Below are 24,699 nucleotides of genomic sequence, written 5' to 3'. Positions count from 1 at the left end.
GGACTCCTGCCCGCTTGTGACATTCAAAGATATAAGAAGGACATCCAGCTCTCGAATGATGAAGGAGCGGCTCTCCAGCATCAGACATACCTCAGAGAACACCTGAGTGCCAAGATTCCTGCTGTGGGAATCACTCACTGCACAAAGGTAACATGAAGGTGGTCTCAAACGAGCAGGCCAGAAGAAAAGTCCTAACAACCTACAGAAAGATTAATTACCATCAGAGCATGTAGAACATTAGAGATATGGCTGTGCACGCTGTCCTCCAGAGAAGAACGCAAAGGCATGTATAGGCTAGGAGGTCACGTTCTGAGACCTACTTTTTGCCCTGCCATTTCTCCAAAAGTGATAACTTTACAGGGGCGGGAAGCACTTGTTTACTTTTCACGTCTAAAGGTTTGTGGACATCTGCTAATTCAGCATTTCTCCTCAAAGGTATTAACAGCAAGCTTGTCCCACACTACAGCAGTACCATCTTCTGCTCTTCTGGGAAGGCTTTATCATAGATGCTGGAACATTGCTGCGAGGATTACATTGCATTCACTCACATGACCATTGCTAAGGTCAGGTGCTGATGTTGGATGATTAGTTCAAATGATACTCCAGGTCAACCCAAAGGTATTGGATGGAGCTCCATCACTCCAGAGAACACAGTTCCACTGCTCCACAGGCCAATGCTGCGGGGCTTTATACCCCTTTAGCCTACGCTTGGCACTGGGCATGGTGAACTTGGGCTCATGTGCAGCTGCTCCGGCATTCCCTTCTATTGGTCAGTGCTTTTCTATGGAGATTGTGCAAGCTGTGTCTGTACAATTGCACACTTTTTTCAGCAACAGCAGCATTTCAAAGTATCCAGAAGAATCCAGCTGACTCACTAATTAAAATGGGTGTCTAAATATTTCTGGATACATGTCAGAGCCAAAGACCACCCTTCATTTGTTTCCAGTCAAAACAAAGTCAAGAATTATTTCAGTGTTAAGAAAAAAAAATCGGATAATGTTTATTTAATAGAAAATTACACGGAAGCACCAAAAACTACATATTCATTATCAGTATTTCGTGTGCTCACTCTTGGCCTTTATTACAGCTTCGATTCTTTTCATGACACTTGAATTCAGTTTATCAAAGAAATTGTTTTTCTCCAAAGTTTAGTCATATAAGCTGGTTGACCCAGTTTTTGAAATTCCTGTTTATACATTATGCTTCTCTGATTTTCCTCTTCCTTATATTAGTTAATTATCTTATATCTGATCTCCTGATGAACAGCTCTTAAAAAATAACTCGACTGTGCTTAAAGGCCAACTTGACTGGAAATAAAATACATGATAAGTGGTCTCTGACTTTGAAGAGTACTGTACATGAGAGGTTAATCTAATGAGATTTCGTTACAAATAATTTTGAACCACTTCTATTGGTCCATTTGTCATAATGTACAGGGCAGCTGGTGTTGTTGAAAAAAAAAAGTAAAAATGAAGTTTTGAATGATGACAGCAGTGTTACGACAGTCAGCAGTGCTGCTTTCAAACTAGAGGAGTTCGCTGGGCAAAGTTGAAACAAGACTGCAGTGTTACTAATCAAATTAAAGCATTTGTTCTCCGAGTGTATGAGAACCGAGGATGATCAGATTGCAGCTGATGAAACTGACAACTTAATAGTGCCCAGTGAGTCTGTTTCCACCACAGAATCAAGCTGTGCAAACATTTCAGAGTTTGAACGCTGGCCCTGAATTTAGGTGCAGTGAAGCCCCCATGGAAGCAGGGTTTTAAAAATTTCATAGCTACAAAGGAGGTGGTAAACACTGGGCTAAATCTGGCGCTCTTGGAAAAATGCTTATGTCAGATGAGTCTCTGGGAGCCAGCCGACCCCCCTTGTGCAAGAGATAGGTCAAAAAACGCTAAGCCAAAGCCACAGGCACAGCTGCAAATGTTCTGAGAAGTGGATCCTACATAGAGCACGTCCAGCACTTTACATCCCAGCCAGCTACAAAAATACTGCTAGCAAAGCTGCTTCAGTCCTCTCCACACAAAAATCCCCTTATAAAGGGAAATATCAGCAAAGAAAAGTAATGAATCACAAACAACATGATATTTTTATTTAAAGAAAGGAACTAAATTCAGAATCTGTGACTGTCAAAAATGCTGTTTCACTACTAGCATTAAATATGAATTTATCTATAGCAACTCAATCATAGCAAGCAACAAAATTGAGCATGATGGGAAAAAAATAATATAATAATAATAATAATAAAAATGAGATGAATAAAAAGAAGAAGGTGAAAAAGAAGAACAATTTGTTGTTTTAGAAGCTTTTCGAAGGAAATTATCCTGACTTAAAGGGAAATCCAGTGATTTCTGTATAATTTAAAGGTTAGAAATAAAGTCATGTGGACTGTTTTGATGTAATACTGTGTCCTAGAGGAACTAACAGAATTGTTCACAGTGGTGCTGATAGGAACCAGACGTTCAAAGCATTTAGCTTCTCTGAAAGCTCTGTCACAGAAAGTTAGTACATGAAATAATTATGAACACACTGCCTGCTTCCTGAGACATTGTTTCACAATAGTTTTAAAAGGTTTCGGCCCAAAACATACAGTTTTCCAATCCTTTCACAGAGACGTGCATGCAGAGCACTGTAAGGCAAATGTCTCCAAACATAAAACAATCTAAACCCTATTTTTAGCAGATTTACCTCCATTTTACCATCACCAACCTATATAAAACTACATGCAGATGCGCTGGTTATTTTGGATAGTAAATAAAATGAAACGGTGTTGTTGATGTCATGCTCCCTGGTTCCTATCACCACAACCGTAAATGACTTTGTTTATGTCTCGATGATGTAATTATTAAGAACTTTACAGGTCCCTTTAAGGCCTGTAATGAAAGTGTATAGTTTTATTCATATTCAGGCTAAACAATTAACCTTGAATTATTTTCTATCCATCTGTCTTATAGCTGCTATTTATGTAACTTTATTCACAGCTGTTGAAATGTGCCCTCACAGCCTCAACTATAAAGAAACACAATGAAACGAGACCTGCACAGGAGCTGGACTGGAAGAATATGTTACTAATATCTTCAGCAAACACAGCGCAAGGACAGATTAAGCAAGCTAAAAGGATTACAACCTTATAATTACAACCTTATAATTCCAATTCTTTCCACTAGACATGCTTTTGTATTTGCCTATCAGTGTAAGACACGCCAATAAACAGAGGCTTCAGAGCTGAGCTGTTTTCAGGAAGGCACGGAAGGGGCTGTCATGTGTACCACAGCGTCCGATAGAGATTGATGACTCAGTTTAGATAAAAAAAGCCACTACCACAGATTTCAGGAGAAGACGTGCCATGGCAAATTTGACGCACGGCACTGAGAGAAAGCAAATATTTCTGTTTCTCGGCATGCCAGCTGGGTAACATACCAATTGACGTCAATGTGTTGTGCTATATCCACAATATAGTTCATTATTTTTGGCTGTGTCTCAAACTATTCACCATACAGTGCACTATTTTGGTTGTGCTTGAAATTATGCTACATATAACAACAATATAGTTCACTATTTTTGTCTGTGTCTCAAACTGTTCACTATACAGTGCACTATTTTTGGTTGTGTCTGAAACTATGCCCTATTCATTTTTTTCACCTAGAACCATAAGTACAAGCCAAGAACGTTTTAGGAACCTTTGGTCTAAAATTTGGGGCCATGTCTGAGCCTTTATTCTATTCACTGTATAGTGCACGTCTTGTTTGTGCCCAAACCACACCTTTTTGTAGTGCACTATTTTCAGCCAAAACTATACCTTATTCTTTACATAGTTGGTGCATTTTTAATTCATTTTCTTGAAAATACACGTTGCACACTGGAAAAAAAACATAAAAAATTAACTTTAGTTTTTACACAATTAGTTAAAACTTGAGATCATTAGATGGAGAATTGTTATTAGATTCCAAAATGATTTTTTTTGGATACTCCATATTATATGTTGCATTATTGAGTTATTGTTAAAATACCCAAATTTAGACAGCATTATTCGTTTCAGAATCATTTTTATTGTCTATATATGTGACAGGCCACACTGTTAGGACAGAACTATTTTTTTGTTGTGTAATCAAGCTTGTGTTATCATGATGCCAAGTTTTCATTGTCATTTCCAATCTGCCTAATTTAGTTTAGCTACAATATAATTCAGCTTCAGCTGGGTAGGGTAGCATTTTACCCAGATTATTTCTCATTAGGTTGAATGGGATTTTTATCATTAGGTATGACTTGTCCAACCTGGTAATAGTTGCTATGACAGAACATGTTCCTAGGTGGACCATGGAGGTCAATTATCAGCATTTCTGTTCTGATCAATTCTGCCATTACAATCAGAGGCAGCTGAGCATCCAGGAAGCATAATTAAACCCCTTGAGACACATTCCAGCTGAGACAAGTCAACGCTTTTTTCAACTGTGACCCAGAGAGGCTTCCAGAGAGTTCCCACAGACATTGCATTGATCACAGTGTGCAATCACGCTGCCGAATGAAGAGGACACAACCTAGCACTGCTTTGTTAATGTGACCTTAAAGCTTCCGAAAAGGACACATCCTAAGGGGGCATGTTTTGTATATATTGTGTCTTCCTAAAAATAGGCCCATAGCGGAGAATGCCTCTTCTTTCAGCTGGGCAACACCGTGACCCATTTGCATAGATGACTTGCTCCTAGTTGGCCGAGAGAAGCTAAGCTGAAGCGTAATTCATGGGTGAATTCATTTGATGTGGTTTTATTTTTAGCACGCTGGTGATTTTATTTCTCCTTCTTGCCAGTGAGTGATGTCTAATGGTCATGACCTATTAAGATATCACCTCTTGACCTTTCACTCATAAAAAATAAAAGGAACTATATTTGAGAACATTTGCAGCCTGGGGATCAAAGTCAGTGAAGTGCAAGCTCTCATTCAGCAAAACAACGTCCGCTTCTGCAGCATCAGGGCTACATAACTGGACTCTGCATTCCGTGATGGAGAGGCGCAGGGACGGCGATATAACATTCTCAGACAGTAATAGCCGGGGGGGTCCAAGCTGTGATTTACAAAGAGTTCGAAGATGGAGGCCTCTTTTCACTGTGTTTGTTTTCAGTTCAAACTCTAAGCACACTTAAGCCGGAGGGATATAAAAGCAGTAGCCTATTTATTGCCATGACTAAAAATTCATATTTGCACTATTTAATAAGCACACCGTTTGCGTCAACACAGAGACGAGAAACCTGCCAGTCACACTCGCCGACAGGGATTAGTGACTGCATTCTTTATATGCTACAAAGTGCAGTGAATAGATCAGTAAACCAACCGTTACAGGCTAATGTACATGTAAAATACTGCAGAAATTCCCATTTGTACTGCTTATAGAGACATGCTTGTTGACAGGAATTAGAGGACAGTCTCCATGCTTAAAAAGGGTGGTGGATAGTTCAGTATACCAAGCTAACCTACATATGAAACACCCCAAAATTCACATTTAACCTGGCTAATAACTACACTGTTTATGCCAAGAGAAATGGAGAAATGAGAAACTTGCTGTTTGCACTTGCTGACAGAGATCGGTCATTGAATGCTCTATATGCATGCTTTGTACATTCAGAAAGGGCAGTGAATGTTTGGTATACTTACCAATAAGGGCTGATCTTCATGTAAAACCACTATAAAAAATTCATATTTGTCCTTTGAACTGCACCACTGATGTCAACAGAGCAACCAGAAACCTGCTGGTCACTCCCACTGACAGAATTTAACCAATGAATTCTCTATATGCATTTTTCTACAGTAAAGGGCAGTGAATCAGTTAGTAAATCATCCATACAGGCCAATAAAAATATCACTGCTGTCGGCACAAAACCATGTATCTCCATCTTTGTCGTTTTTTCAGTTTTTGACAGAATTTGAAAATGGCTGTTGTCCTTCACATTGGGTGTACATTTCATGACGAATGGAGCAAAAGAAATGGCACAAAATTACCTGGAAAAAAGTCTTGCTCCCTTGACTTACATTTAAAGTAAAGTAGGTTTTTTCATTCTCCTGTAAAGTTACGATTTTGGAGAATGGGGGATGGCAAGGTTTTGTTCTGACAGCAGCGAAATGCAAAAAAACACCTGGAAATTAGTATCTATGATACCTAATAACTTTGTGTTAGCAAAAAACTGAAAAGCCTGTAAGTCACACATGGGCTATTATTTTTTCTATACACTTAAAAGGGTGATGAATAATATACCAACCAATACAAGTTTACATGACAAAACACTTACATGAGAAATCACACCATTTGCGCCAACAAAGAGCAACTCTCATTAACGGAAAATATCCATTTCATTATCCACCTGTGTTTGATGAAAAGAGTGGTGACTGTGTTCAGTGGTTCAGTGTTCTCACCGACACAAGCTAAAGCACATGCAACACCAAAATATTCATATTTGTATTATTTACTATGGCATGTGAGTCAACAGAGAGGTGAGAACGCTTCAGTCACTCTCGCTGACGGGGATTAGCGGTGTCATTCTCTACACACATAAAATTGTGGTGAACGGTTCAGTCTACTGACAACCAATACAAGCTGCTAATATACATGTACAAACACCTTGTGTGGGAAAGATCTTACGGGGAGGAGTGCTGCTTGTCAACCTCGTTTTCCGGCTCTTGGGAGAGCGAATAAAGCAGGAGCTGTTTCATAAAACACACACCTGCTCAGGGGCTTTGAAGACAAGATAAAGGGATTTCCCATAATGATACCCTCAGGAACAAAAGACTTTCTGTTGTAACTATGCTCTGGAAGGCACTGTCGCCTCTGCTCTCATTCCAAGCCTTTTGTGCCTGCGCTTGATGGTACAGTCAGGCCTCCATAGTGGAAAATCGATCTTCGCTACCTCATCCTTTTGTTGGCACCTTACTGGGTCAAATTTGACCTCCACTGGCACGAAAGAAAACAAAAGCTCCACGCCATAAATAGAATGTATGTTTTTGCTCCACATTGGGGCTGGGTTGCTTTGTTGTAGAGCAGGTACATCCAAACCCTGCTCCTGCAGAGCTGTATGAGCTGATCCTGCTAAACCAGGCGTAAACAGACGCCTGAACAGTAGAGACTCTTTATTAGAGTCACAACTGAACGCTGCAAGGAAGATCACTGTCAGACAGCAAGGATGGAGATACATACAGGGTTGTAATTAGAACTTTTAGAATGGGGTGGGGTGACATTTTTGGCAAAAGTAACTGAAAGACAAAATCGATGCAATGCGTTTAATTTCCTGGGAAAATCCTGTAGTAAAAGTTTAATCTTTTTCAGTGCACAACATTAACTTTAAAATAAAATGTTTCATGTGAACCGGCTGTAGGAGTTATTTGTCTAGGCTCTTGCTTTACATTAGAAAGCTATCCAGACAGCACTGTACAAGGTAAGAGAGATTAGCCTGACCTAGCTTTGGTACATTTACTCCACAGATGAAGTCTAGCCTGCAACACATGCATGTACTCACCTGTAAAAACTAAACACAGCAAATTGTTAAATACAGTGTCCTTAGACTCTCACTACTGACTGATGACTGCTTTATAGTTGATGGCTAAATAAAACAAACAAAAAAAAAACACCTATACAATAATGCAAATTTATGCTCGTTCTCTTATGGAATTCTAGAGGAGCAGCAGCAATTCATATGAATATTTTTGGCCATACTAAAACATGCGAAGCCTGTAAAAAACATTCTGTATGTTTTCTTTGAAGCTGGTAAGACATTAACACATTTTAACTTGTATGTGGCACTTTTACAGTGACTCTTTCAGTAAAGAGTGCCTGCAAAGAGCTGCTGCTGCTATTTTCCATTTGCTGTTTCATGTCAGTGACATCTCACTTTATTTTCATCTGTTCAAGTGAGAATTATAAACAACTCAAAACTTTCCAATAAACATTTCTGACATATATATAAAAAAAAAATCAGTGAGCAATATAGCCACCCTTCTTTTCAGTAAGAGTGATAAGCCTTCCATTCATGGAGTCTCTCAGTTTCTTGATCTGTTGACGATCAACCTTTTGTGCAGCAGCAACCACAGCCTCCCAGACCCTGTTCAGAGAGCTGTACTGTTTTCCTTCACTGTAAATCTCCCGTTTAAGAATTGCCCACAAGTTCTGAGTTGGGTTCAGGTCAGGTGAGGAAGGAAGGGGGCCATGTCATATGTTTTTCATCTTTAATGCCTTTACTGGCGAGCCATGCAGAGCAGTACTTGGATGCATGTGATGGAGCATGTCCTGCATAAAATCATCGTCTTTTTGAAAGATGCAGATTCTTCCTGTACCACTGCTTAAAGAAAGTGTCTTCTAAAAACTGGTGGTAGGATTGGGAGTTGATTTTGAGCCCATCTTCAACCCGAAAAGGTCCAACCAGCTCATCTTTAATAATACCAGCCCATACCAGTACCCCACCTCCACCTTGCTGGCATCTGACTCGAAGTGGAGCTCTGTCCCGTTACTGATCCAGCCACGGGTCCATCCATCTGGTCCATCAAGAGTCACTCTCATTTCATCAGTCCATAAAACCTTTGAAAAATCTGTCTTCAGATTCTTCTTGGACCAGTCTAGACACTTCAGCTTATGTGTCTTGTTCAGTGGTGGTCAGGTTTCAGCCTTCCTTACCTTGGCCATGTCTCTGAGCACTGAACATCTTGTACTTCTTGATACTCCAGCTAGGTTGCACTTCTGGAATATGACAGAACTGGAAGATAATGGGTTCCTGGTAGCTTCACGGTTGATTCTTCTCAAATCCTTGGCAGTTATTTTGCGTCTTTTTTTCTCAACATGTTTCTTGCGACCCTGTTGACTATTTGCAACAAAACGTTTGATGGTTCTGTGATCTCGCCCCAATATCTTAGCAAAAAGTTCTGCATCCCTCTGAGAGACTTTTGGTAATTTTTGACTTTTCAGAGGAAGTTCAATCTCTTTTTTGGCCCATTTTGCCTAAAGAAAAAAGCTGCCTAATAATTATGCACACCTTGACATAGGGTGTTGACCTCCTTAGGCCACACCCCCCCCTCATTACACAGTTACACATCACCTGCTATGCTTAAATCCATTAAGCAATCAAGTTTATCCAGCTTGGAGTTAGAAAATATGCCTAAAAATGATAATATGGTCAAAATACTCACTTGCCTAATACTTGTGCACACAGTGTAATGTGTAAGGCCTTCAGACCAGCTCCTGAAGTCCTAACCAATGAGAGAGCTCGCTTGGCTGTATCTACCCAGATTCCATGGAGAATAAAAACGATTGGACAGTTTTCTGTTGAACGTTTATACATTTTAACCCTTCCATTTCCAACCATAAATTGTCAAATAAAATAAGAGTATTACAGTAATATAAAAAATAAAAAATAGTGATTCTAGTTTTTCTTAGAACTGTACACCCCAGCTAAGAACCATTTGGGAACCTTTATTTTTAGCAGTGTATGGTAAGTGGCAATGTAGATTTAATGGATACACCTTAGATCCTCTCTGAAAGGCTAAGTATGGCCTTAAATCTCATTTGTCGGCTTGTGACTCAAATAAAGCATTGTCTTTTCAAGCAACAGTTGCGCAACCTTTTTTTAAGCCTATGAATAGATTAGAGAAAGATAATATCAACATGAGTCACCATAGCCGAGCTCGTTTTTTTACCAAGTGTGACAAATTCTCATCTAAGGCTGAGCAAAATTCAATCAGCACTTCTACATTTCGGGTAAACACATTTTCTTCAAAGCTTAGTAAAAAGGAAAAAAAACGTGTGTGAGTGTGAGTGTGCACACGAGTGGGGCTTTCTCTTTCCCTTGCGAAGGTTTAGCTGCATGCTCGGTTGAGCCTGGAGATGACTGAGCCGCCGGTGATGTTGGCAGGTGTGCAGAGAACGCCACAGCAGCGTCGCACAGTTTCTTCTCCAACCCATCAGAGCCATTGTGCTCTATGTCAATCAGTTGTGCACTCCTCTGAACAATTACCCAGGCTTATTGGGCCTCATCCTCCCCTTACTCAGCCTCTGAGTAGAAACCACAAAAACCACACTGCGCAGGCAACTTGCCATGCTCAGATCTGCGCAGTAGCTACACGACAACAGTAAGTCCAAATAACTGTCGAACAAGCATAACAAATGGTTGAAATGTAGTGTGAAGTACAATCCTCATAACACACATTCATATGTCAAATGAAGTTCATGCTATGTCGGTCATATGAATATGTACTATGCAATGAATATTTACACTATGCCTATGTAATAAATGTTTACACTACGACTATGTAATGAAGGTTCATACAATGACAGTCATAGGTTCACATATTATGACTCTGTAATGAACATTTATACTTTAACTATGTAACAAACACTTATATTATGATTATGTAATAGATGTGTCATAGTATGGTTACACTATAACAAACATTTGCAGTCTGACTGTTATGATATAATTCTTACTGTGTAATGAACAATCACAGTCTGACTGTCATAATACAATGATATTATTACTATGTAATTAACATTTACAGTCTGACTATGTAATAAACCTTTATATTATGACTAACGTAGTATGATTATATGACTAAGTAATAACATTTATAAGCTGACTGTGGCATAGTTATGCTATGACTATGTAACAAACACACAGTCCGACTCTCATATGTCATATGTAATGAACATTTCTAGCCGACTATGTCATAGTATGGTTAAACTATGTAATGAGGTTTTATACTATGACTGTACTAAACCTTTATACTGTGACTACATCATAGTACGACTGCACTACAAACTATGTAAGGAATGTTTATACTGTAAATATATCAGGCTATGATTATATCATAACTGTCATTTTACAATTATGCTATTTAATTAACACTGACTATTGAGGTTTATACAGTTTAAACCCTAAAAGCCTGTATGTAAGTCTACACTTCAGGTTTTCACTCTCATAACTACATAATGTCATAATTTCAGTGTGGTTACCAAATAATTAATAGTAGTTACTAAATAATAATACATTTTAAAATTAATAACTGAACAATATGCTGGTTTAGTGTTAAAATAAATAAGGCGAAAATATTTTCAACCTACATTTGCATTTCACACCTACACACACTCCTAAAGCAGAAACAGTCAGTGGATGACATGATATAAGTACATAAAAGCCACAGAAGCACCCATGACATCAGGTACATGAATCAGCAAGAGCAGTAACTGCACTACACAAACAGGTGCAGCATAGCATCAGAACATTCCCACTGTCGACAACGTCAATCAAACAGAGGAACATTCATAAGTCCATGATGGACTTAATAACAGCGCTGTATAGTCAGGGGATGCACTGAAACCTTCTGTTTGACCAACACATGTGGGGCTTTACTGTTTCATGGTGCTCAATTTGTGTCTCAGTCCATAGGAAAAATGTCAAGAGCGCCATCTACAGCTAGCTCTGTTTAATAACCACAAGCTGAAGGAGTTTCTCTCAGGTGTCAATCTTGACACGTCCCCATAGGTTATGGGCATGTGCCTGTTCTTTTCATTCTTTTTAGCTAAAAGACAGCAAAGCAGGTGGGCAATCTGGCAAAATATAACATCACAATACTTCTTCACAATACATTTTACAATATTTCGTTTTTCTCTGAGGTTGTCTGTCCCACATTTTAAAAATACCATTAAAAACAACGATGACATCCAAGATATTCTCATAAAAGCACGTTAAAAACACTGTAAACTAAAAAAGGAATTTTTGTGGAAACAAAAAGTCAAACTACTTGTATTCCACTCAGACATGTGCTTCAAATGGAACACTGGTTCATTCAAAGTACTTATTTGAGTTGAATAAAAGTAGCTATTTTGCTTGTTTTGTCTATTTTTACAGTGTTTTGTGATGTAATTTATCATAATATCATCACATAGACTACTCCTATGCCAAAGCATGCCAATGTGATTGTTATAAACCAAATGGGCACTTGGAAAATGGCTCGATTTCAGACTATTTTAAGCTTTCGATGCATTCTTGCAGAAAATTGGCTGAGGTAATTCTTCCTTTTCCATATTTATAATTTGTGTGAGGAAAAACTTTGAAAAAAAAAAAATCAAGAAATGGCTACATCTAGTGGGCGCTGTTGATATAACAGGCCTCACCAGCACTACTGACAGGGAATGGATGGGGAAACTTGCTCATGGTGACTGGAAGCATAAGCATTCCCTAATAGCTGCCTCTTTATTCTTTTAATGCTTGGAAACGACCTCTGCCTCGGCTGATGAGAACACTACAAAGTCACACCGCTTTAACCATAAATCTGCTCGCAAGCCCAAAACCATCTGTAATTTGTGTGCATTAAAGGCCTATATCTGGATTAGCATAAAGTATCGTGCCACCTTTGTGGACCTCCCAGGTTCGAGGCATTTACGATCAAAGCTCACCACTAAGCAGACTGAGCAGCCGAGGAAATTTGGCACAGACGGCCCGGGGTTTCAACCCAAAGGAGTGAAACTAATCTCTGGAGCCGAAAGGCAATTTTGCACCTCAAAAACAGTCTGTTATCAAACTAATGCTGGAGCTTGTTTTCAAAACAAAGGGAAGGAAATGGTCTGTGAAATCACTCTTAATTGTAACATGGTTCCACGGGACTGAGAGGCAGTCAGTCAGAGCCAGCAAACGCCACAGTTAAGTGAGAAAGAGAAGGTGAACCCAGTCATATAATGTTTTCTACTCCTTATCGCTGGCGCTGTACATACAGATGATTTCACAGTGGTTGAATGAAAATTGGAGGCCAAGCACAATTAAGCGAGGGCCTGGTTGATGTAGAGCTTGGCATTTGAGATCTGATAAGGCAGTGCTGGTGTTTTAAGAGAGGGAAGGCTGTGGAAAGAAAGAAGATGTGTTTATCCATGCTTAAGGGTCCATACCCAAAGAGCTGAGAAGAACACGCACCAGTGTTAAAGTGCTAGATGAGAGCTCTGTATTTAGCAGGGTTGCATTAAGGCACTCTGGGGCCCTGGACTATTCTATGTTGGGGCCTCCCCACATCCCTCCCACTTAACACTGATCTACATCTGAATAACAGTACAGAATTTTGCTTGCTTATCAATTTTAAGCCTTCTTTTATGATGCATACATTCTGTTTGCTAGGCTATGTTAGGCTTGGAAACAGATCATCTGAAACAGGGTCATCTAAACGTCTTATCTTGATAATTCTAAGTGCAATGTTTTTGATGGGCCGAGGGCCAATAAGACAAACCAATATACATATAAAAAGGAAAGTGGGTTTAAAAGTGAGCTTTTGCAAATATAGTCTATATAGACTTCATTTTGGTTCTAAAAATACTTAAAGTACGAATTTAATGTCACAGCCTTACTGTGCAGAGCCCTTTCTAGTCAGAATGGTGGTTAAGTTGTTCAACTTTAAGTCAGGAAAGAAGCAGAAAACACATTTAACAGACCATTGCACAAAAACCTAATATTAATTAAATTAATCTTATTTTATTCAATATTCAGTGTGTCCACTTTAGTATGGCTTAACTATTCTTTTCAAGAGAAATCAGAGGGGATATCTTTCTACACCTCCCAAGTTCAGTCTTAGATGTTGGTTGCATTTTCTGCTTCTCACAATCCAATTAATACCAAACAAATTCATGTTGAGGTCTGGACTCTGGAGTGGGCAGTGCATCATTTTGAGTTTTGAGAACACCAGCAGTTTCTTTGTCATTGTTTGTCCATTTCCTTTTCTCAGTAACAACTTTTTGACTTGTACTTAATGGCTTTTTGACCTAGAAATGTAAATACATGAAGGGTGGCCTCTGACCTTCCACAGTACTCTATATAGTAAAAATAAGCTTTTCTTTTATTAGGCAACTTTTTATTGAGCCAAGTCAAACCTTCTCATGGGCCATTTTTGGCCTGTCCTCACTTAAAAGCACAGTCTTCATCAGTTTTAGTACATTTTTACTTGCTGCAACTACACAGCCATGCTTGGAGGGCCGCAAAACCTGAAGCCCACTGTTCATCTGGCCTTGGTCTTCAGGGGATATTCCAGTAGCAGCAAATACTGATGTAGAATCCCATATATGAAGTATGAGCGTATCATGCATGAGCTGTGTGCTTATTTAGTGCTATGAAAGAGTAACAATAAACGAATGTCACTTATGAGGAAGTGGGTGGGGGAAACAGTAACATGAATGCCAAAGGTGTCAGACTTCGCACCTATCTGACCAGAAACCAGTGGGGCATTTTAAAAACACATGCGAAGGCCCACGACAAAGACTTTTATTAGCTTCTGTGTAGGAGCCCATGTGGGAGCCCATGTACAGCTCACACTCATTTGACTATGAAACTATAACTATACCCGCAGCCGATTCTACCATATTTAACAGCTACCGGGTGTGGGACAAAGATGGATTAGGTCAGTATTGGAAATTTAATCGGCGGTCACACTCCTGTGGCGCAACACAGAGGGAGTTTAAATATCTTAAATAGCTTTGGGACCGATCCCAATGTTTTAGTGCGTCACGTAATGACACCGTTTAATTAAGTTTTCCTGAGACCACCGGGATGAAAAGGAGAACCATACAGATCAACCTCAACATTTCAAAAGATTATGAGCATGAATGCTTAAAAGCCTCTTTTCAGCAGCTCAATTTAAAAAGCATTAGCGACCCTGAAGCCTATGAGGCTGAGCTTATCTCACCTTCTTAAATCTGGGGTCATCAAACCCCACCAATATGTCATAACAGCATCTGTGGTTTCACCTAAAACTGGCCCATACCTTTCCTCCATTATAGTGGCATATGTAAGCTGGCAATGTGGGACCACTGATCCATACTGACTCATCAAGTTTCCTCAGAAAGTCAAATTTAATGATTTACATTCACCAATTCAATGCACAATTGCTGTGAAACATATATTACAGTACATTTCTTTCGTATATAAATATAACTGTGACCACTACACAGATTCAAAAAAGGCTGCATAGAGGTGAAATCATCAACTTATTAGGTTTCGTATGGTAAGCTTTGTTACAGCTTTGGAGAAAAACAATACAGAACAGCACTTGGTAGTGGGTTTGAATCAAAATAATTCAACAGTCCTCTAGCCTATACAATGCAAAATACTGATCACTGCTTAACATTTCTCATAATATGCTTTGTATGTATGATATAAAGAGTCGGTCGTCCTTTACACTGTAAAATACCAACAACTTTCTGAATTCACATCAGTTATCCTAAACATTCTGAAAAAGCAAGTAGGTGCAGAAACTTAAAAAACAATATCAAGCCTATGACTGTTAATCTTCAACCCACCCATGTCAAATGCAACTAAGCAGTTCAGTATATCCAGCATCTGAACTTGCATAGTCTTCATGATAAGGTGCACTTAGGAAACGTCTCTCTTGTGGCCTGTGAAGACCTTTTGTTTGAGGCGCCAGATGAAGTGTACTTGGTCAGAGATGTATACAGCTGGTGCTACTGTAGACAAATTACATACGGCCACTTCTGGATATTTCTCCTCTCTTGACTCACCACTAAGATTACATTTTGGCCAATCAGGCAAAAACGTTGAGGCACCATTGATTCAGAACCTTCCAGAATCCTCGCGAGTGCCTCTCAGGATAGATGATACATATTATAGCCTACAGGTGCGGAGTATATCCCGAGTGGAGGCATGGGGAGCATGTACCTGTGGAATGGGAACTGTCCGGACTGTCCGTAGAGCAGTGCTGCCGCCTGTGGTTGAGTGCTGAGGGGAAACGGCAACGAGAGGCCAGACTGCAGCATAGGTTTAGCTGCCATTTTCAGCTTCTCTATTTCCGCCTCCTGCAGGCGTTTGGCTTTGGCTCGTCGGTTCTGGAACCAGATCTTAACTTGTGTCTCCGTCAGACAGAGAGAGCTGGAAAACTCTGCCCGCTCAGCAATGGAGAGGTACTGCTTCTGTCGGAACTTCCGCTCTAGAGCCAGGAGCTGACTGGTAGTGAAAGGAGTCCGAGGCTTGCGATTCGTCTTGTGCTTTCTCAGAGAGCATGTGGCTGGACTCAGCTGACCTGTAACATCGGAGGAACCACAGAATGCTTTATTTTGGATCTCAGAAAAGGCACCCTTTGTTTTCAAAGTCACTGCCACAAATGTTATACAATTAAAAAAAAAAATACACCTTTATTTACTGAGCTTGGGCAACATACTACACTGCAGCGAAAGGGGGTCTCTGCAGCACCAAAAAGTACAATGACTTGTAACAAACCCTTCTGCTGTTTTTTAAAGTTAAAGTGTGAAGGCGTTTCATTCCAACACACAGTAGATCTAATTGTAAAAAGAAGATATTTGAAAAGAACAACAGCTGACAAATAATGCATTTAGTCAAAAAGTGCATTTTTACTTTCCTAATAAAAGCTGTATTCATCATAATATAGCCTTGATATGTAAAGTGCTGTTTAATCCATTTTTGGAATGAAACCCTTCACATATGCATGTTGCCTTTACTAAAGGACCCACACTGGGCTACATATTTAATACCTACTACATGCCTTCTACACTTATTATGCTATCGTGCACAGAAAAGTTGAAAGTGCTCCACAGTCATGAAAAATCTACAGTAATTATCATTTTCTACAGCACTGAATAAACCGTCTATAATAATCTACGCTGACCTCGCAGCTTTTTTGAGTCAATCTGAAGGCATCTGTGAACTCCTACTCCCCCAACATGAGTCATAAAAGCTGAGATGAATAGCCTTAAGCTTCTAAGGTACCTCAGCTCTTCTTTTGTTGTTTTTTTTTTTTTCTTTTTTCACATAGTAGATTTTATAGAAGACCTCGGTTTTTTACAGTGTATAGCAGAGCTGGGAAGTATGACTTCTCATTGTGATGAATTACATCACAACGTCGTGATATGCTTTCCTGAGCACATTGCGGACATGGTCTGTATTTAAAAACCACAAACTGTTCGATTACAAAGAGAGCACAACTAGTCCTGTTCGACTGGCTTTGGTGCAGCTCAGTGTGTAAAACGTTGATGGTATTTTTAATAGGAGGGTTTACTTTCTCTGTTCTTACTCATCAGATATCAGAAAAAAAGTGAATATCGTGACGTGTCGTGTATCGTAAAAAAACCGTCTTAAAGTATCGCGATGACATTCTGCCGTATCGTCCACCTCTAGTGTACAGCACTGTCATGCCCTCAGAAACATGGAGCATGTGTCCACATTAAACACATTAACTGTGCTGAATTCAGCTTTTTTATTTTTAATGTACAGGGACACTGATAAAAGTGTATTACAGCGAATGAATATAGTACATATAGAGACAGAGACAATTCCTTTCCAAGGAACCTGAAATAAACCGCACTGAAATATTACGGATCAGCAGTTCTATGTCGTGGTAACGACGTCCTTACACTGACTCTGCTCTGCCTGACTGACTGAGTGACTGGAGAACCGAACGAAGGTTGTTTTTCTTGAAGAAGCCTTTCAGACATTTCTGCAGTCTTACTATATTTCCTGGTCACACAGCTCAAACACTCGCGACCACATACGCGCCACTAATTATATCTGGGGAATTCCTTCGTGGCTAAGCCAGGGCGCTTGAACGTACGTGGCGGAGGCGACGACGACGCGGACTTCATGGCCCAGGAAGCATCCTCTTGATCTGACGCCTCCGACCGGACGGGGGACGAGGGTCCGGCGTGTCTGGGGAAGCCCTCGTTCTCGGACGGGTCCCGCAGAGCAGCGGGCGGTCTGGCGTGTTGAAGCCTCGCTCCATCCTTCACTCCGCGGTCTTTCATGAGGGCTTCCACGCTGAATGGGAGGCTCGACACGAGCTGCTGCGGAGACGCCCGAGGACGCTGCTCATCACGGGAGGAGACAGAGTCTCCCCGGAGCTCCGCGGCCATCCCTCAACGACGAGCTCAGCGCACCGCGCTCGGAGACGAGCATCAACCGAGCCAGAAAGACGGGGTTGAGCCGCCCGGAGCAAAGCGCCGCTGCTCGCTTCTCCACTTTTTCTCTTCACTCTCAGCTCGAACAACAACTTTAGCGACATTTTAGCAGTGGTCGAAGTTTGGACCAATCAGAGCGCAGCCTGACAGACGGGCGCCTGTCATTGGCTGTCTGAGCTCCGACAGTACAACATTAGCTTCTAATAACGTGACAAACAGGTTCAGTCAATTCAGGACTATCTCTGGGTTTAGAGGCTTATTTAGTGCGGGTGTGAACAGCTGTATGGCCTAAAGATGATCTTGATTTGAAAACAAACAACAACAAAAACAGTACGTCATCAGACAGATTAGCTCTTTAATAAAGTAACAACCTGCAACCTGTAGATTTTCTTAAAGAGCCCATATCATGTAAATCTGACACCGTATGTAAACATACATTTTCAAAACCTACTGTTCACTCTCCAGTCCGTACACTGTTTTTATGATGTCATCAAAAAAAGTATTAACATATATATATATATATATATATATATATATATAGCCTACAGAACTTTAGCTCCACCCATTTAAGTTAAAAGGAGTATTTCAGAGCAGTACAGGCAGCCAGAGGTTATTTACATATATCAGTCTTAAAGGCGCAGCATCAAAAACAGCCTGTTTAATTCCAAGTGGTAAGAAGAGGTTGGAAAAGCGTTATGTAGAGATAAATTAGGATGTCTTTTGGTACATAAAGCCATAAAAATGTATACGTGGGCCTCAGGGGAAAATAAATAATAAACTACAAGAATAAAGTAGTATACGAGCCCTTTAACCAGGAAAATAAAGGACGCATATCAGGGAAGAGTAAAATGTCCAAACTTTTTTCTTTTTAAATAAAAGAATTTCACATATTATGCAAACACAAGTTTCAACACAGTTCAGTCCCCATTCCATATTACCCATATATGGAAATACAGCTGCAAAAACAGCCTGTTTTGAGTTCATCATTGTTGTGATGTCATCAGAAAAATCAAGACTTTTACATACATCCACCCATTCTGCCTACAGCAGATCAGGGGAGGTGTTTTAGCACTGGCTGCTTCTTCAGTGAGGCACAGTACAAAGCAGCCAGAGTTTATTTACATATATCAGTCTTGAAGACCCAACCACAAAGACGGCCTATTCAATTCTAAGGGATGAAAAAGAGGATGGAAATATAAGAAAGGTGTAGAGGCCCTTTAAGTCCTCAGGTAACACTTGCTATAAAAAAGTGTGATTGGTACTCAAAGGTGGAAAGATATGAAAGTTTAAAGCCCAGTTCCACTCCGTCATGGAGCTACCTGTGACAAAGCCTTTCTTTTTTCATTTGTTTTTAAAGGAAGAAGCAGTACGAACAAATAACGAATGGGGATAAAGTAGTTTTCAACTGTTCCGCTCAATTCAGCTCCCAGGTAACATTTGCAAAGTTTTCCACATTGTTACTCAAACACTCAAAAATTAAGAGCAGCTGAAAGAAGGCAGATTTACAGACTGATATCATTTGTGACAAACGTTTTTACAGAAGGAGACTCCGCATGTAAACCCTTATCTGATGGGCTTTCGAGAAAGCGAGGATCATTTTTGGGAAACGTGCACTCCTGTAGAGAACTGCTTACAGAGGGCTAACATTAGGAAAATCATGGATGAACTTTCTCAATCAGTTTTAAAACTTGTGAACACTCACACGCGAGATCATTTCGATGCGTACTCATGATCGATAAAGGCAGCTCTCCCTTGATGTGCTTCTCATAGCAAACTGTGAACAGCACTTGGAGTGGGATTAGCCCTGCCTGAAAATTACTGTCATTATATTGTTATTATTAACACCTTGTAATTAGGCCTTTGGAATCTGGTTCTTTTAACCAGGATTTAACAGTAATGACACAAAATTGCTACCTTCCTGAGGTGTATGGCGCCCACTCTGATTCTGCTTGAGACTGTCATTTTAAAAAAAGCTATGAATTTCGCCCTGCTGTCATTAGGACTTCAGTCTTTATGCAGCGCTGTCTTGGCCACCGTCTTTGCACGGCTGCTGAGAGCGGACTGGACTTGCGTTGTGGGGGTACTGCATTTGTTAGTCCTAGTGCGTTTGTAGTGGAGGAGTGGAGCAAAACTCCTTTGACAAATGAAACTGTAGCAGATTACTGTTTATTGCAAATCTGATTTTAAATTGAAGACATCCTCAAGCTCTGAGCTTATCCCGGACGTCCACCGACAGCTGCGTCAGATAACAGGATTTACGACGTGTCGGTGACAAAACATACTTCAAGTGAAGAGTGAAGCTTTTTCCTTTATAACACACACACACTGCAGTAATTATTTGATTCTCTTTGGGAATGCAACGGCACAAGTCCAAAGCAATACTTAAGTGCCTCCACTGAGTCTGGGCTCCAGTGCACTTATTACAGCCCTTGAGGGGAAGGCTGCTCTGTAATCGTGACAGGTTTAATGCCCTGGCGAAGGCCTCGGCTTACGGCTTCATTAAGCTTTATGAATCGGTGAGTTCACAGCTCCACTTGTTGCTGTAAATGCCTGTAAATCAATTAAGAACCCGCCTTTTCATCTTTCTTCATGGGATCCTTGGCTAAAAGCAGCAATTAAGGGGCACTCTTGGCTTAAAAATCAGAGCAAACTTGTTCCTCTGTGGCTAATTTGGTGTCATTTAGGTTACTTAATGAGAAGAAAGAGAAGACATAATTAGGAGGAAATTCTATTAAGGTAAGGGAGCAGCTCCAGGAGCACAATACTCATTAGTGGCTGAAGGGAGAGCGCTCTGTATTTAGTTCTGCCAGATAATTACTTCCAACATTATCACACTTCATGCAGTACTAACCACAAACCCGAAGTGGAAAGTACAAAGAACCCCCGGTGAAAACGTCCGTTAGGCGGTTGGGTAACATCTTTTGCTAAAGTATCATAGGAATGATTAAGGCAAAGAGAAATATGTTAGCCTTCCAAATTATTATGAATTATTAGTACTTTCAATATCTGAAAACGTTGTTTAACATTTTTATATTTGCTCTGATGTCTCAAAAGTTCTGCATGATTACGCTGTTGAGGTAAACAAAGTCATTTAAAGTGGTTTGATATGAAATGCATGACTCTAGAAAAATTTAGAGTGGTGGTGATAGGAACCAGATGTCTGAAGACTAACGCCTCTAAAAGCTTCCTCACAGAAAGTTATTACACAAAATAGTCACAGATGCACTCCCTGATGTCTGAGACGTTGTTTTACCATAGTAAGATAAGCTTTTTGGCCTAAAATGTGTAGGTTCACTGGTGGGTTTGAACAGTAAATAAAATGTCTATATTTGTGTTGTAGGCATGGTGACCCTTGGTTCCTCTCACCACCACTGTAAAGCAATCTGTCAACAAGTTTCTCTTCACATTAAACCACTCTGACTTTGTTTACATCTCAATGATTGAATTACGCAGAAAAATCTGTGGAACTTCCCTTTAAAGTTTCCATGAATGAACGAAGATCAAAAGTAAACAATACAACAGTCTTTTAAAGAAAATGTTCTGGCGGCATAAGAGCAAAAGCAGCCTTTGTGGTGCTGCTTTGTTTATCTGAAGTGATGCTGGTTTCTGGGTTTTATCATCTTGAAAGGCTCTTAAGTTTTAAAGAATATGGACCTCATGAACAATTACAAGGAATACAGTTAAGGCTGATTTAAAACTTTATTTAAAGGGCCTATATTCTACATATTTTAATAAAATGCACAATGCATAATGTAATGTCACGATTCAGCCTGTAGTCTGAAATATTGTAGTCAATACTGTAGTCAAAGTGCCATAATCTACATTTTTCTTTCCCATGATATTCCCTACTACTTCTAAGATTTCGTGTATATGCACAAAAAACTGTGATATTTCATTGTTTCATGACCATTTTCCAACTTTTCTGTATGGCTTCAACTTCAGCTGTTTTTGTTACTGTATCTTTAGAACATATGTAAATGAGGTCTGTTCCGATTGGTTGCCCTATATTGTGTCTTATTCAAAAAAAAATAGTCCAGGCTGAAAGGCTTCTTATAACTTAGACATGAGTAGGTGGGGCTAAAGGAAGGCTGAATCCGTGTGTATGTGTAAGTGCTTTAGTTTTGTGACGTCACAAAACAGATCATTCAAAGCAGCCTAATTTCCACATACTGACCTTAATGACTGGGGAGTAAATGGTACACTGACACTTTCAAAGTGTTCATGTTTCATATCAAACAGAAGGGAAGTTCAGTTTTCTCTTGTAGCTTATAAGTTTTTAGACCTTGAACTAAATTAGGTCTTTATTAGACCTCGCATTAAAGTCAAAGTCAGTCAGTGCATAAAAAGTCAGTTTGTTATGAATTTATAAACATCCCTTGCAGAAGCTTCATATGGTACTAATGCTCCCAAAAGAGCTCCATAGCGAATTGTTAATGTGACCACAGCACGTAAACAAACAAACTAGTGCTTGAAATGTAAATTCATTTCCTCTCCTACAAAACCTCCACAGCTGAGAAACAACGTTTTAGCTCTGAGGATCTGCATCGTCTCATCGTAATACTGATACCATCTCCATGAAGGTCCTGAGAGAACAATTTACTCCGTTCTTCATAAGACATTATAATGTTTTTCTCTCTTTCCCTGAGGAGTTTTTCCTCCTGCTATAAATGTCATGTTTTAGGAGGGCCTGAAAACAAAAGAGACAGAAACCAGAAGGACGACTGAAACTGTAAACAAGATCAAACTCCTATTTCAGTTCAAAGATGTGAAAGTAAGAGCACATTACTAAGTATATCGAGGCCATTACTCTGTGTAGAGAATGCGCTGCATAATGGAGTGCAGTGTAAACCATTTGGCCATCCGTGTTTATTATGTTGGGAGATACTTTCTCCACGACTCAACGACTTAGTACGTCATACTTGGGTGCACTGAACTAAGGACTAATTATCTTATTAAGTATTTTACTTCATGAGATGCATTCCGATTTAGAAAAAGCAATGATTTATTGCCCATGTTGCATAACAACTGCATTATGTACAGTTTAAACACCGCAGGGCTCCTTAAAGTCCTGTCAGAATGTGTGCAACCGCAAACAGGATTTAAACAAGCTTGATTGATGAAAGCATTTACGAAGCCATCAGTTTCGCCCACACCACTCTAGATGAGTGTGGGAAGAGTAATGTGTCTGTGTTAGCCGTGAGGTTTTTCATGTAAAGTAAAATGTTCACAAAACTGCAACAGCTCAAAAACAATGCCTCCTGAAAACAACATTCTCTTAAGCGGTCTTGATCGTCTAATTTGCCGTCACAAAGTTAAACCTTGGTTACAAAACAGGGGGACGCAGGGCACAACCTAACACAGTTATGAAGTGTTTGAGGAATTTTCGAATACAAGCAATCTACACATCTCTGCTAATAAAATGACAATGTAAACTTTTTTCCCAAGACCTATCGTTTAAGAACAATCGTGAGCTGAAAGTGGCATGAGCTCAAATGTTACTGCTTACCACACAGGTTGGGTTTATATGAAGACAGAAGGGCTAGATTGCTAAAAGAGGTCTGGCAAATGAATGCAACTACAATTCATTCAATATAATCAAACATTGTTTGAGCTGTTGAACCTTAACACCTAAAAATATCTAAATATCAGTAGTGAAATGGGGCTGTGTTCAATTTGATCTTGAAATTCATCTTTCACTAGAAAGCAGAAGAAAAAATACTAGCATGATAGTACTGAAATATATTGAATTTGCGTGATATTTGTTGTACATTTTTTATATTTGCGCATAACCTCCAAAAAAACTGACTGTTGTAAATTTTAGATGGGTGACATGGACTTCTCTGCTGGGATAATTTTGCATATCTCCAAAGTTCAGTCCACTTTTCAAGTTCAGTCTTTGAAGTTGGTTGCATTTTCTGCTTCTCATGATCCAAGTAAACTCAAACAACCTCAGTAATATGGACATCTGGGCTCTGGGGTGGTCAGTCCATTGTTCTGAGAACACCAGCAGCTACACATCCTCTCAGACTCACAGTGTTGAGTTGTCTTCTCACAGTGGAAGGATGGACAGAAACACCTGTGGAATTGATCAGATCTAAAGTAAGAGTAGAGCCTGATTTTCTCCATTTCTCTTTATCTTTTTAGTTTTTTCCCCACTTATGTTTTTTTGTCTTTCCCTTCCTTATGTAATTTGACATATCTAATTAGAAATATCTCCTGAAAACCGAGTAGCTCATACTTAATGGTTATTCTGACTGAAAATTAAACAAATGAAATGAGTTTGCAAGTACTGTACATATGATATCCATGTTACAGTCTACCTCACATTAGGTTATGCCCCATTATCCCTACTTGACTTCATTCTGTTTCAAAGGTTGCAGGATAATGTAAAAAGCAGTCTGATGTTTGGTGCTTTCGATGCCCTTAAACAGCTAATTTCTCTCCGTCAGGCTACACTGAAATGTAAGCAGACCATTACATACAATTCAAGGCCCTGGAGACAGGGCATTAAAAAGAGCAGATAGCTCCACTTTTAGGGCTGGATTGCACCACAGGAACATTTTGCTCCATCCAGTACTATGCTTGGCCCTATTCTTATCACTGCAAACAAATGAAAACCAACAAGACTACAGACTGGAAGCCAGTCCAAACATCAATGACAATGCAGTATGTGCTGCACTGCTTGGGTAAGCATGCCCCGAGAAACACCATTGGCTGCACTTAAGCCTGAATCGGTGTCATGACCACTTGAGCTTGAGCTCACATACCACAGT

At 39.8% G+C, this 24,699-nt stretch overlaps 1 protein-coding gene across 1 annotated transcript; it reads right to left on the bottom strand.

Moving 5' to 3' along the window:
• Positions 1 to 14,835: 14,835 nt before the first annotated feature.
• On the bottom strand, positions 14,836 to 18,010 carry msx2a (muscle segment homeobox 2a). Its single transcript, XM_017703826.2, has 2 exons — positions 17,584 to 18,010; positions 14,836 to 16,038 (listed from the first exon to the last, which is right to left on the bottom strand). The coding sequence occupies exons 1-2, from the start codon at positions 17,879 to 17,881 to the stop codon at positions 15,605 to 15,607; spliced, it is 732 nt and encodes a 243-aa protein (XP_017559315.1). The 5' UTR covers positions 17,882 to 18,010; the 3' UTR covers positions 14,836 to 15,604.
• Between the last annotated feature and the right edge of the window lie 6,689 nt (positions 18,011 to 24,699).

This window comes from Pygocentrus nattereri, chromosome 11, assembly GCF_015220715.1.
Source record: "Pygocentrus nattereri isolate fPygNat1 chromosome 11, fPygNat1.pri, whole genome shotgun sequence".
NCBI classification, from domain to species: Eukaryota; Metazoa; Chordata; class Actinopteri; order Characiformes; family Serrasalmidae; genus Pygocentrus; species Pygocentrus nattereri.
This window is presented reverse-complemented; position numbering and strand designations above follow the sequence as displayed.